This window comes from Phascolarctos cinereus, unplaced genomic scaffold (genome assembly GCF_003287225.1).
Source record: "Phascolarctos cinereus isolate Bilbo 61053 unplaced genomic scaffold, phaCin_HiC Scaffold_3;HRSCAF=262, whole genome shotgun sequence".
NCBI classification, from domain to species: domain Eukaryota; kingdom Metazoa; phylum Chordata; class Mammalia; order Diprotodontia; family Phascolarctidae; genus Phascolarctos; species Phascolarctos cinereus.
Window position 1 is genome coordinate 166,009,108 of NW_027555736.1, and position 14,980 is coordinate 166,024,087.

Below are 14,980 nucleotides of genomic sequence, written 5' to 3' on the forward strand. Positions count from 1 at the left end.
GATGCTATGCTTTATAATATAATGATTATTCTTGACATGTTGTGTTGGTGGTATATTTGAAAAAGAGAAGTATTTTCCATGTGGACATTAGATACTCTAATATTCTCATTATGCTAGAACCTAGTTTATATATTTGCTCTACATGACTGAGTTAAAGGTTTTGTGATAACCAAGTAAAGATAACAAAAGTGGGGGATCTTATTCATTAAATCATTGAATTGACAATGACCCTCCTTTTATACTCCAGGGACTTTTTGGCACACTCCTTTTGCCATCAGTCAGTATATAATTTTCTTATAAATGTTTAGAGATTTGAGTGATTCAAGCTGCATATCCCGTGTAGAAAGCATCCTTCCATGTAATTGGCCTTTATTTGGATAGCCTACTGGTGTTCTTATGTTCTGGTAATAAATATGTGATATCTTCTGTGAAAAATGATTAGAGCACACTTGCATCAGAAGAGAAGCTGGTAAAGTGCTGTGCTGGTTATTCATGCACCTCTGTGAAGCATCTGAGTTAATGCATCTTATTCAGATCTTCTGTTTTCAAGTTTCTTAGGGAAACAAGAGTTTTAATCACCTCCTTGATGTAATCATTCTTCTTTTGAGAACACAGACTTACTGTTTCAAATCTGATTCAAGTTGTGCTGTTCATGGGTAGGACTTTTTTTGACCATATAGATAGACCAACAGAGAATAGAGCATAGGACTAGGGGAACAGGAAGACCTGAGTTCAAATCTTGCCTCAGATTCTTAATAGCTTTGTGACCCTTGGCAAGTCACTAACCTATCTGTACTTTATTTCCTCATTTAATGATTGCACCAACGTCAAGGGATTTGGAGGCAGCTAGGTAGTGCAGTGGATAGAGTGCTGGGCCTAGAATCAGGAAGACTTGGCAATGGCCATTATGGCAATGGCAAACCACTCAGCCACTCCAGTATCTTTGCCAAGAAAACCCCAAATGGGATGATGAAGAGTTGGACATGACTGCAAAATGACTGAACAAAACATCGAGGGGTTGCAGTGAGGATTAAATGAGTAAACATTTAAAGTGCTTTGCAAACTTTAAAGTGCTATACAAATGCTAGTTGTTGTTACTGTTGTTATTAAAGTGGCAAGGAGTTTTTCACATTTTCTTTTGGGGTTCTCTCCTCTAATTTTTTGCCTTTCAACTTCTAGTGACTGATTTTTAAAATCAGTGTTCCATTTTTATTTTGTCCTTTGAACTGCTTTGACTCCTTGTATTGCCTAAACTTTTGGCTTTCACTTTCGATTGTTAATTTAGAGTATCAAGAATTTCTGATATCCTTTTGTCTTTCAAATTCCATTCTACATATTTCTTTGTCATTGCCTTTAATTGGGTGATTTAGTTTAATGAGTTTTAAGCTGCACTTACCAGCTAGATATTTATGTAATCTTTAATAAGTCTTCAATTGTTTTATTTTTAAGCCGTTTCCAGACATTGTCCTCAGGAGTATTGCTAGATGGTGCTACCTTTCCTTCTAAGGTCCTTACCATTGTAACACCCACAGCCTATACTGTTGTTTCCAACACCTGAAATATTATGGGAGAGTGCATTGCTTCATGATGGTTAATTTGAATGCCCCTGTTTTGTTATGATTGATCTGCTAATTGTATTTCTATTGTCAAACTCAAAAAGGATTTATCATAATTCCATTCTAAGAATGCCCAATCCCTTTGAAAAATCATTTGATACATCTGCACTATTTTTGTTGTGTCTCATCATTGGATAGTTCTTTTGGAGTGTGTGTTAGATGTAGACTTTCTTTTTTCTAAGATTTAAAAAAAATCCTTCTTTTAAATTAGAACTTTGTTCCTACAATTAGATTTTCCTAAATGACTTTGTTACAATTCTGTTCTCACAGGCTTTTGCCCCACCTCTGACTCCTATTTACCTACCCTTTCCCTGGTTTGGAGATTTTTACTTGATTTTTTCCCCTTTTCTTTTCCCTCTCAATTAAATGGTTTTGATTAAGGAACTAAACATTTTATGAGGCAAAAATGAGAAGGGAATGCATTCCAGATGTGAGGGACAGCCAGTGCAAAGACGTGGAGAAAAAGTGCCATGTATATGGTATATGGTATATGGTATTTCCATCCCAGTTATACTGAAACTTTTCTTCCTGAGATTATCGATGACCTTATCCAGTGGTTTTTTTCAACATGTGAGAAGCTAGACTAGGCTGCTAGGGGATGCAGTGAGTGAAGAAGAATTGAGTTCAAATTTGACCTCAGATACTAGCTATGACCCTGGGCAAGTCACTTAATTTCTATCTGCCTTGGTTTCCTCAACTGTAAAATAGAGATAATAGCACAGGGTTCATCAAATTGTTGAATGAAATGATGTTTGTAAAGCACTTAAGTACTTAATAAATGCTTTTTTCCTTTCCCTCCTAGCCACTTTCTTGATATTCTCACCTCCCCTGGCTTTTTTGACATGGTAATGCCATGATTTGCCTTCTATTTCCCTGAGTATTTATATATTATCTATTTCATTGACTACTGTTTCTCTTCCTGTCCTTTCCATGTGGGTCTTCCCCACATTGTTCCCCTTTGCTACCTTCTGTTTTCTTTCTACACTCCGTTTTTTCAACCTTGTCCACTCATAGGGTTTCAATCATCAACTTTAAGCAGATTACTTTTAAATCTGAACCACTACCCCCAATCTCCATAGAGTTCCACTCTCATATTTCCAACTGCCTGATGCCTAACTCCATGTGAAGGCTCCATCAGCACCTCTGTCTGAACGGAGGACAGAGGACTGGGTCTAGAGTAAAGTATCAGAGTTTGAATCCTGGTCGTGTTAAACGTAAGTTGTGTGAACATGGGCAAGTCAGTTAACCTCAGTTAACCTCTGTATGCCTCAGTTTCCTTGTCTGTAAAATGAGGATGTTGATCTAGGTGACCTCTAAGTTACTTTCTGGCTCTAATTCTGTGATCTCAAAAAGGAACATATTATCTTTTTGCTAACATCTATCCCTCCTCTTGCTTTCTCTATTTGTTTGATGGCATACTATCATTCCAGTTTTCCGAGTTTGAAACTTCCAAGTCATCTCTATTTTTTTTGCCCTTCCCCCCACCCCCAATCCAATTATTCCCCAAGCTCTGTTGAATAGACCTTGGCAGCATCAATTCTGTCCTCATTGGAATGTAAGCTCCTTACACATTGGGATGGTTTCATTCTTTGAATTGGTATCCCCAGTGCCTGGCACACTTCCTGGCACATAGTAAGTACTTAATTAATATTTGTTCATTAATTGATCTACTCCCTTACTGTTTCCTGCTCCTTCTACTTCCACAGTACAACCACTTCTTGCCTAGATCACCATAATAGGTTCCTAACTGGTCTTTCTGTCTCTAGTCTCCCCTCTTTCTAAGTTTATTCACGCTCCTCTGATCTCATAAAAAATGGCTCTTTATTGCTTACATCGTAAACTATAAATTTCCTATATAAGCATCCAAGACCCTCCTTGACTCTAGCCTGCCTTTCCATCCTAATTTCTCAGTTATATCTCTCACATACTCCATATTCCAGTTAATTCCAGACCATTTATGGTCCCCTCCCATTCTCATCCTGTTCTCTCCTACCCCCATGCCTTTGCTTATATCTTTCCCAATTCCTGGCAACTCTGTTCCCATCTCTACCAATTAAAATCCTTTTCTTCCTTCAAGGATCATTTCACATGTCACTTTCATGGTGATGCCTTACCTGCTCTCAACAGGTGGAAATGTGATCTGAACCTCTCTAAATTTTTCACACTCTGAATCTTTTGTTTGCAGTTAGTATATTCTCTCACAGATATACAGAACTGGAAAGAACTTAAATGGCCATCTGGTACAACCCAAATTTGCAGAAGAATCCCCTTTAAAACATATCCAACAAGTAGTTTTCCTTGAAAATCTCCAGGGATGGGGAATCCACTACCTCCCAGAACAGACAGTTTCACTTTTAGATACTTGTAATTGTAAGGAAATGTTTCTCTACAATCTTAAATGTATCTTTTTGTAACTTCTGACTAATAGGTGCTTATATGTGTGCCTTTTTCTCTTTTCTAAACTCTAAATTCCTTGAAAGGAGGACTTCTGACCTATTTCATCCTATATCCCTAGCACCTATCACTTTGCCTTACATGCAGTAGGTGCTTAATAAATGCTTTGTTGCATTAAATGGCTTGAATTGTGGTTCATGATAGCAGGTATGAGGAAAAGACTTTACCTGTTTACTTTGTACTAAGAGCAAAAAAAAGGTCAAGGCTCTAGGGAGAATAGAGAGAGCTAAAATCAGTGTGCTTCAGTCTTGAGCATCTCTGAATATTAAATTTAATTAAATATTCTGGAAATAATTTAGGCGGACTGTGAGATTTAACACAGCAGATCATCATTCATTTATTTAGTCGGGTCTAGCAGCTGCCTTCACATCATTTGCACAAAAAAAGGGATAAAATGCCTAACTCTTAATGCTGTATATAGTATGAAATGCAAAAATAATTTGAAGTTTTAATAGGATACTGAATGTTGCCAACTATCGGAAAAAATTTGCATTTCAATATGTGTGGGCGCAGATTGTGTTATGGTGGCCAAAGGCAACCTCATTTTCCATTTTCCATGGTTCACGACTCAGAGACACCAAAACCCTGGGCATCCTTTCATCGCGGCTGGTGCCTAGGACTAGACCCCTTCCAAATCCCGAATCATCTGCATTGATCTCGGCAGTTGGCTGGCTGGATCATTTCACTTTAGAGCTTCATTAACATTCGGTGTTAATTGTCTTTCACTTTTCCACTCATTGGCCTTACCTGAAGGAGACTTCTGACACCATCCCTAAAGCAGTCTGCTGCTACTGCGGCATAGAAAGCCTTAATTTTGTTCTTGAGAAGCCACTCCTGCTTCTTCGCCATGCCGTTGTTCATCTCCTTCACACACTCCTTGCGCGGTCCCTGTAAGACATGATGAAATTTATTGGTCGGTCAAAAGCCGTGGCATTCTACATCAAGCTGTGGTTGTTTTTTTAAAGGACAAAAATAGGCAGCTGAGCCCTGTTAGGCTAAGGAATGGGGGAAACTCCCCAAACTCCACAAAAATCCAGCCTTCCCTCCCCAAACCCACCACTGTTTATATTCACATTCTAGCCAAGGAGTCTGGGGTTATTAGCATGTGATTAATTAACTGCAATGACTCAGAGTGAAGTGAGAAGGGGCAGGTGGTGCTGAGCCCGGACTCACGGCAGAACCGTGATGAAAGTGACTCAGGAGGAAGATGCCAACAGCCCTTGGCTCAGCCTTCAGGGTCACTTTTAGGGATGGTGAGTCAATCATAGCCACGGCATAAATCTAAAGAAACACATAGAACTTAGTGGGCAGAGTAGGTGGTGAGCTGTAGCCCTACATAATTCATACCTCATTCGAGCTGGAAGGGACCTCAGGGGTTTGGACTAGGCAACCCCCTCATTTTGCAGATAGGGTAACTGAGGCCCAGAGAAGTTAGGTAACTTGCCCAAGGTCACAAAGTAAATGCCAGAACTAGAGCTTCTGACTTCTCTTTACTACACTGGGTTATCACTGTTAGCCTTCTTAAAAACAAAACAGCACAAAAAAACTATACCTGTGATTTTTATTAGCATAGGGAGGTTTCTACTAGTACAGATCAGAGCCTTCTTTGTAATTTCTAGTCTCAGAGAGCTGCCTGGATGCCCAGAGTCACACATTCATATGTCTCTGAGTCAGGACTTGAACCCAGGTCTTCTCAAGTCTGAGGCCAGTTTTTTTTTCCCTCCACGGTTGTACTTTTATTTACATGTATCTGCCCCGTTCAGATAATTAGGGCAGAGGAGCAGTGACCTTTGATTTCATCAGTTTCCAAATGTGGAGACTCTCATCACCAATGCAGATAGGCAACTAACCGCCCAAAGCATAGTTTTAGAGAGTTTTCTGGGATGCTGAATGGTTAAATAGGTTGCTTTTATTTTCCCAGCTACAGTGTCAGAGGCAAGCTCTGTACCCAGATCTTCCTGCCTTTGGGGCACCTTGAACAGGACGTTCCAGGGGCATCCTCCATAAGCAGCCATAGCTGCATTCCGTGGGTAACTGAAACTCAACCTGTCCAAACCCGAACTCACTGTTTTCCCCCCCAAACCCTTCCCTTCATCTGCACTTCTCTGTCTGCCAAGGGCACTATCACTTTCCCTCTGTTGGAGTCCCAGGCTTTCGACCTCAGTGTCATCCTCAGTTCCTAAATCTCACTCGCCTCACGTGTGCCTTCACAATGTCTCTTGTATCGGTCCCTTTCTCCTTACTCACATAACATCTCCACTCATGTAGCCATCACTCTAGTTCAGGCCCTCATCCCCTTTCACCTGGACTAAGGCAATAGCCTTCTTCTTAATCTCCCTATCTCAATTTTCTCCTCCCTCCAATCCATCTTTAAACTCAGTTGCCTAAATTAATTTTTCTAAAGAGTAGGTCCCCTCATGTCATCCCCTCCTACTTAATAAGCTGTGATGGCTTTCATTTAGTCTTCAGGATCAAATACAAAGTCCTTGTTAGGCATTTAAAGTTGGCCACACCTGGCCTTTTGCTACCTTTCCAATGTTTTCTTTACTCCCCTCCACACAGTCTACAATCCTGGTATATTGACCAATGTGCTATTCCTGGCCCATGACACTCCCTCTCCCAACTCCATACCTCTGCACTGGCTGTACCCCGTATTAAGAATGCCCTCCCTCTTCACCTTCATCTCTTAGTTTCTTTGCCTTCATTCTGGACTCTTAAAAATTTCACCTTCTGCTGGAGGCCTTTTCCAGTTGCCCTAGCTGCTAGCGCCTTTCCCTCTACCATTACCTTCTCTCTATCTACTCTGTTTATGCCTTGCGTAGGTCTAGTTATTTACATGTTGTCTTCTCCCATTAGAACATCAGCTCCCTGAAGACACTTTGTTTTTTAACCTTTCTTAGTATCCCCAGTGTTAAACTCAGTGCTGCCCTAGGACATAGTTTTTGTTGTTGCTCAGTTGTTTCAGTCATGTCTGATTCTTCACGACCCCATTTGGGGTTTTCTTGGCAAAGATAGCAGAGTAGTTTGCCATTTCTTTCTCCCCAAATGGCTGATAAATGCTTGTTGATCCGGTGACACCAAGGCCACCTCTCTGTTCGTTATGCCAGGGGCGTCTAATTCAAATGGATCCCTACAGAGGCACATTGACTTAGGAAACCACTATGTTGACATTATCTATGTTGTACTGCGTTTTTATTTATTTTCTTAAATGTTCCCCAATTATATTTTAATTTGGTTCAGGTGCTCCATCTTCTTATCACTTCCTTAGCCAATATGTTAACTCCTTCTCCTTCCATTCTAGGTTAATTCAATGAGTATTTTTGGAAAGGACTTAGTGGTCATCTAGTCCAACCCTCTCATTTGTCATTTTGGGAAACTGAGACCTTCGAAGGTTCAGTAGTGTGGCCAAGTCACCAAGGCAGTAAATGGAAGAAGCAAGATTTAAACTCAGACCCTGTAATGCTCTTTCTATGATACCAATGTGTCTGGCACTGTGTAAGAGAAACATGAGAGATGGCCCTTATCCTTAGGCAGTGTCCAATGTAGTTGGAAGACTAGCCCTGCTTATAAACTTAGTAATAAGCATTCTTTTGGAGGGATTTTATTTTTCAGTCACTCTGAGAAGTGATGAAATTGGAAACGTTAGAAGCCACTAAGAAGGCAGTGTGGTTGACAGTAAGGAGAACTGCGGTAGATATCAGGAGACTGAGATCATGCCCCTGGTTCTAATACTAACTAGCCACATGATCTTGGGCAAGTGTCTTGGTCTCTCTGAGCAGCCGTAAAAGGAAGGAGATAGACTACTAACCCAGGGGTTCTTCACCTTTTTTGTGGTATTGCTTTTTATGGAAGTCTGTGGACCTTTTCTCAGAATAATGTTGTTAAATGCATAATATAAAATACATAGGATTACAAAGGAAATCAATTACATTAAAATACTGTTATCAAAATATCTTTTTAGAAAGAAGTTCACAGTCCCCAGGTTAAGAACCTCTGTACTAAAATGATCTCTAAGGTCCTTCTCAACTCTAAAATTCTATTCAATATGGTATATGACTTGGGTCTATCTTGGATCTCTCTGCCCTATTGTGTAGTACAAAGCAAAGGAAATTGAATGAAGGAAGCCCAACAGAGAGAGGAGGCATGGGACAGAGAAATCACTGCCAGGTCCAGGAAGGATGTGCTTTAACATCAGCCTACGAATTGCAGTAGCATGACTGTGAACCCCTGGGGAAACTGGCACTTATTTAAATAAATACAGTCTAGTGTATATCTATTAGTATTACAAAAATCCAAATTAAACATTAGCTGTGACAGTGAGATTTACTTTAGTGCCCGGGTTTGCCATATTGTAAAGTCATAAAAATATTTCATGCAGAATCTCTCTTTGCTGAAAGTTATTATACTATCATTGTTGTACACATATTAATGTGGAAGCAAAGCTGCCATACTGCCGCCATGGGAAAAAAGCAAATAATAAAAAAAAGAGAGAGAGAGAAAGACATGCAGGGACAGAGTCCTCTAACTTCTCACCGTGAGTCAGAATCACAGAAGTGGATTTTATCACCCAATTAAAATACTTCTATAGCTAACTTCATCCAAAAAATGAGTTTTAAAATGAACTCAACATTTCAGTAGACAAAACTATGGGTTGTTGGGTGGTTTTTTTCTCTTTCTTTTTAAAAAAAAACATCAAATGCTACAATACAGGTCTGAGGAAAGTGTGAAGAGTTTGCAATTATTTAATCTACAGACTAAATGCAGGCAGGTGGTGACCAGGAAGCTGGATCACTGTCTTTGAATAGAAGGACGGTTATTCCATGAAGAGGACAGTGAGCAAAATGTTCTCCTTTTCTACTAAAGACAAAAGAAAGGAAATGGGCCCGAATTGTAGCAGGAAGAGTTAAGGCTAGATACGATGCTATGGTGGAAAATACTGTGTTTTGTCCAAGTTCCTCCAACAGCAAATTTTATAAACACACACACACACACATACACACACACACACACACACACACATATACATATATTTATATATATACGTACATATATATATGTATATATACACATACATACATAGGAACAAATCTACAAAACAGACATTTGTTATAGCTTTTAATCAGAAGATTGAAACAAATCCTCTTCTTTTGGAACCAGTAGAGGAAAACAAAAAACAGAAAGACTTGTCTTATTAATCTTATCCAATCAATTTAAAGATCTTTAAGTGCCTAGAGCATGTAGAACACTGTGATAGGCACTGCAGGAGATACAAAATTTATATAAGACAGGTTCCGTACTCCATGAAGTTTAGTAGAGGGATTTGCCATATATAGAAATTCATTCTGTGTCTAATATATATGGACACATACACATATATATTTTACATTTGCTACATAGGCACAGTATATGCATACACATATATTCACATGTACACGTGCATGTATATATGTATAAACATATATAAATAGTCTCCCAATATACATACATACATATGTGTGTATGTAAATAAATAACCTCCTAATTGATTTCTCTATCTCAAATATCTCCCCATTTTATATAGCTGCCAAAGATTTTGCTAAAGTACAAGTGTGAACAAGTGCATATCAATGTTGCTGAGAATAAAAATAGAGTATGGATGGAGTACAAGATTGTAAATTGAGTACTAAAGTTGTTGAATGTATGTATATGTATGAAAAATACATATAATGTATATATGTATATTTATATATGTAGCCATATAAGATCATAGAATCATAAATCAAGAACTGGAAGGGACCTCTAAGATTATTTAGTCTAATCCCTTAATTTTGCAGGTTTAGGAAACAGAGGCTAAGGGACTTACCCATAGTCACAAAGGTAGTAAGAATTAGAGGTGGGATTTGAACTCATATGTGTGTATACATATATGTATATACAAGTATATTCCTGTATGTACATGTATATATATACACACATGTATATGTAGGTATACATAATATAGGGGGATATAAAATGTTTAAATGATAGGTTTCTATCATCCATGAAGTTTAGTAGGGGGATTTGGCTTATACACCAATTCATACTGTGCCATATATGTATGTATATATGTATAGGTATATACATTCCCACAGCCTGTTCATTCTATATATATGTCATATCTGCTTGTATGTATGTGTATAGAAACATATATATGAATATATATGTATAGTCAGTCCCTCAGGAGACTGAGGAGGAGCAGTCATACAGCTAGGAAGAGTGTCAAGAAAGAATAATATCATGAAAACCCAAAGAGGAGAATGTGGTCAACAATATCTAAAGCTACAGGCGGACCAAGGAGAATGAGAATTGTGAAAACCGACCTTAATTCTGGCAACTAAGAATCACTGTTAACTTTGGAGGGAGCAGTTTTGGGTGAATGATGAGGTTGGGAGCCAGATGGGACAGTTTGGAAGAAAGAGAGTGGAATGATTGAGTAAAGACATCTCCTTCAGGTTTAGCTGAGGAGAGGATGTGGCATAGAGGATGACAGCCAGCAGAGCTGGTAAACTCAAATGAGGGCTGCTTTAAAGATGAAGGGACTTGGGTACATGGGTGAGGAGTGAGTAAAATAAGGAAAGATTGGAGATATATATATGTGTCTGTGTGTCTGTGTGTAGCCAGAGAAGAGAAGATGTTAGTGAGGGGGCAATGTATTGGAATATGGAAGGGGGTGGTATCACTTGCTCTGTCACTTGTGAGCTCAGGGCCTGGGGGTGGGAGAGGAGTGAGAGAGAGAGACACACACACACACACACACACACACACACACACACACACACAGAAAGAAAGAGAGAGAGAGAGAGAGAGAGAGAGAGAGAGAGAGAGAGAGTCACAAAATAGTGCTCTTGGGTCTACTTCAAAATTATAACTTCAAGTGGGCCTTCAGTGCTATGTGGAAACTCCCTTTTCCTTGTCTTAGGAATCCCTATAACCTTCTCACATAATGGCTACACCAAACTTCCTCCCCTTTCTTTAAGCCCCTTAATTCTATTACTTGCCTCACTTTCTGCAGATTTTTCAACTCTACTGAAAAGATAAGGACCTTTTGCCTTGAGTTCATTCAGTTCTCTTCCTCTACACTTAAAAAGCTCTTATCTTGTGTCTGAGAGGGTTCTTTTTCTTGCTAGCTCTAACCTGGTGTCTTTGATCTCATCCTCTCTTGTCTCTTCCATGACCTTGATTTTTCAGTCACTCCTGTTCCCTCTGTTTAGTCCCTCTCTGCCCCCAAAGGCTCCTTCCCTTTTGCTTGCAGACAGGCATATTCAGGTTTTGTATGTCTTAAAAATAGCACAAAACAACCCAGGTCCCTTTACTGCAGATAGTCCCACTGGAGGAATTCTTTTTCCTCCTTTTAACTGCCAACTTTCTAGAAAGAATTATCTTCTCTTCTTCATTCACTTCCTCATTCACTATCTTCTCTTCTCACCTGCTGACTACTCAAAGCTTTTCAGTCTGACTTTGACACTTTACTGATATTTTTCTTTCCAAATTGATAATAGCTTCCCTAGTTGTCCTGCTACCTCTCTGATTGCTCCTTTTAGGTCCCCTTTACAATTCTTATTCCTTCTGTTGACCCCAAAATGTGAACATTCCCTAAAGCTCTGATATGGTCCTCTTTTCAATTTTAACCAACCAATTAAGTATTTATCAGGCACATAGCAAGTGCCAGGAACTGTGCTAGACACCAGAGACAAAAAAGAGACAAAAAAGGAAACAATTCCTGCTCTCATGGAGCTTACTTTCTCTAACGGCAGGCACCATGGACATAAATCAGTGTGATGGAGGGTTGAGGACTAACTAGAATCCTGGAATGTTCAGAAGGACCTGAATTTCCTCTTAGTTCTGAGAAAGATTTTGGACTATTGAGGTCTTTATGTCAGGAGGCAGACTTAAGAGAGGCCTGGGAGTTTTTATGGAGACACACTCAATCTGTGAGAGAGTAGACTTTGAGGAAGGAGTCCTGATGAGTATGAGCATGAATCAAACAGCAGCAGTAGATGACATCCCTGGCGTCTCCAGGACCTACACCGAGATGAGAGAGTCGGCAGCATGAGGGCAGCAGGTGAAAGGAGAGCTGAACTTGCCAGAGAAGGGAGAGACAGAGGTGGTCCTTTGAGCCTGGCAGGCATCTTGGAACAGAGAATTGAGATTGAAGTTGCTAGTTATGATGGCCTCTTTGAGGACTGAGGGAAGTTCCAAAAGGTCAGCTCTTTCTCAATTTCTCCTCCCTTTGCCTGACCAGTAGCAGTCACTGTAACATACTCTGCTCACTTCTTTTAACTCAACATTTCCTGTATCTTGATTTTGCCTCAAATATTAATAAGCCAGAGGTTAGCTAGAAATATGTAAATTTTAAATTAGGGCAGAGAGCCAAACTTTGTCTGAGTTTTAGGGATTTTCTTTAACTGGGAGATCTGAACAATTGTCATTGTATTAATAAGCTTTGTGTCTGGTATAAACTACATCACATAAAAGGACCACACAGACTGAAGGCCATTATATTGTCTCTGTGCTAACTATCAGCTCACTGTTCTAATAGTATACAGCTAATTAAATCTCTAGTCTCTGATGTGGGAAAGGAAGAAAGTTAGAGTGGAAGCAGGTGAAACCTAGGGGGAAATTCAGCTTTGCCCCTTCCAGAAGAGAAGAGGGAGCAGAAAGGATCAAGTGCCTTCCACAGAGCTACCCACCAGTATTACAAAGTACATATATAAAGAATAACTACAAAATAAATACAAGGTCATTAGTGAGGGTGTTGGAAGCAGTTGGGGTATAAGGAAAAGCTTCGTGTAGAAGATGGTTCTTGATCTGCATCTTGAAAGAAGTGAAGAATTATGAGGTGTGGCTGTGGAAGGAGTGCATTCCGTTGTGAGGGATAACCAGTGCAAAGGCATGGCGACCATTGCTTTCAGGAATAGGAGCAATGAATGATAAAAGCTAAAAAAATTTGTTGGGGCCAGGTGGTGAAGGGCTTTCAAATTTCAACAAGAGGATTTATGTTTTATCCTAAAAGCCATGGTGAGCTGCATGGAGATGGATTGGCTTTGGGAGAGACTTGAGGCAGAGAGACTAAGTAGGAGACAATCACAAAAGTGACAATATTCACTCTAAAGATTTCAATTAGCACCTATATGCAAATGAGTCCCAAATCTACATATGCAACCCTGACCACTCCCTTGAGCTTCAATCAGACATTTCTAACTTCCTGTTGCATATCTCCACCTGGATATACATGCCATTCTACCAGCCTAACTCAAACTAGAACAGTTACTTGCTTAACTGAATCTTTCTCCTCAAAATCTGACCTTCCTAACTACCCTACTTCTCTTACAAGCATCACCATTCCCTTAGTCATACAGGCTGAAACTTCCTGCAACCCCCACATCCATCCATATTGGTTAGTCTACCTCCCAATATCTCTCATGTCCATCCCCATCTCTCTACACATCTTACCACTAGTTCAGCAGCAATCCATTCTCAGTTGTGCTATTGCAGACCTAATTGACCTGTTTGCTTCTAATATTGCTTTCTCTAGTCCATCCTCTATTTGGTTACCAAAATGATCTACCTAAGGCATAATTTTGATCATCTCATGCTCTGGCTCAAAAATCTTCACTGGTTCTCACTTATCTCTAGGAAAAAATACTATAGATGCCTGGGATTTAAAGCTCTCCACAATTTGACTCCAACCTGTCTTTCCAGACTTATTTCGTATCACATACACTCAATGTTCCTGTTAAATTGACATCCTAAGTGAACCACGAATTTGACATTCCATCACCCATCTCTGTGCCTTAAAACAGGTTTTCCTACATGACTGGAATGTGTTCCCTCTTCCCCTCTACCTCTTAAAATCCTCTGGTTTCTCTAAGACTTAGATCTTGCACCTGTTCTTATGTGGAGCTTTTTATGGTACCTCTGGTTTTTCCTGCTCTCTTCCTTATTCTATTTACCTGATTCCTTCCCACAATCCAATCTTCAGAGCAGAGACAATTTTTTTTTCTTTTGGAAAGTTTACTTTCCACTAATTTACACACTGCTTTGCATTTAACAGGTATTTAATAAATATTTATTGAATTGAATTGAAGTCTAATGAGGGCTGGTAAAAACATATTTGTCTAAAGGCTTAAAAATCTTATGAGGGCAAGTTAAGCTGAAAAGTAAGGGAAACCAGAAAACTGGTTCTGTCACGGCAGATTCCATGGACAGTATAGGTATAACATGTGAAGAAAAACTGATAGAGAGGAAAGTAAGTAATAATAACCAAGGGGGGCAGCCAGCAATGAAACTCAAGACCTTATATGTCTATAGTCAATTATACAAAGTATGCATACCAAGGTAAGTAGAGATTCTAAAGAAGGGGGACAAATTCATACAGGAGTCACTGAGTCGTGGTGGGATGGGACTTAGGACCAGAGGATGTGTATGGAAGGGTACAGGGAAAGAGGCTGCTCCTGTGGTTTCATTGATTTAAGACTGAGATGTCCAAATGTTTCCCTCCCCCAGACCCTCACCAGGAACACTCTTGAATGCCAGGGGAACCAGATTAAAATATAACTGGGAAATATTTAAAAAGATAAATGAAAATGTAAAAAAAAATGGATAATATTACATTTTAAAGTCAAGTCAATATGTGGTGTGCAGAGATCCTTCTGTACAGCTTCATGGCTCCTCATTTCTATTTGATTTTGACACCACTGATTTAGGGAGCTATTGAATGGAAGAACTCCCTCTAACAATGCAGGTCAGCACTTTCCCTGGAAATTATAGTCTTAGAGAATTTTGTAGAGCACTGAGAGGTTACCTGAGTTTACCAAGGGTCAATTTGTGTCAGAGGTCTTACCAGCTCTGAGGCCAGCTCTCTTTCCCATTCAGGGAAAAAAAAATAGATA

At 39.6% G+C, this 14,980-nt stretch overlaps 1 protein-coding gene across 3 annotated transcripts in view; it reads right to left on the reverse strand.

Annotated features, from left to right (window-relative positions):
- Nucleotides 1-14,980, reverse strand: part of SLC12A1 (solute carrier family 12 member 1) — a 142,522-nt gene that overhangs the window by 58,090 nt on the left and 69,452 nt on the right. For all 3 annotated transcript variants that reach the window (XM_020976430.2, XM_020976370.2, XM_078151265.1), the window contains exon 18: nucleotides 4,818-4,958. In XM_020976430.2, the coding sequence (XP_020832089.1) occupies nucleotides 4,818-4,958 (141 nt within the window). The remainder of the gene's footprint in view (nucleotides 1-4,817; nucleotides 4,959-14,980) is intronic.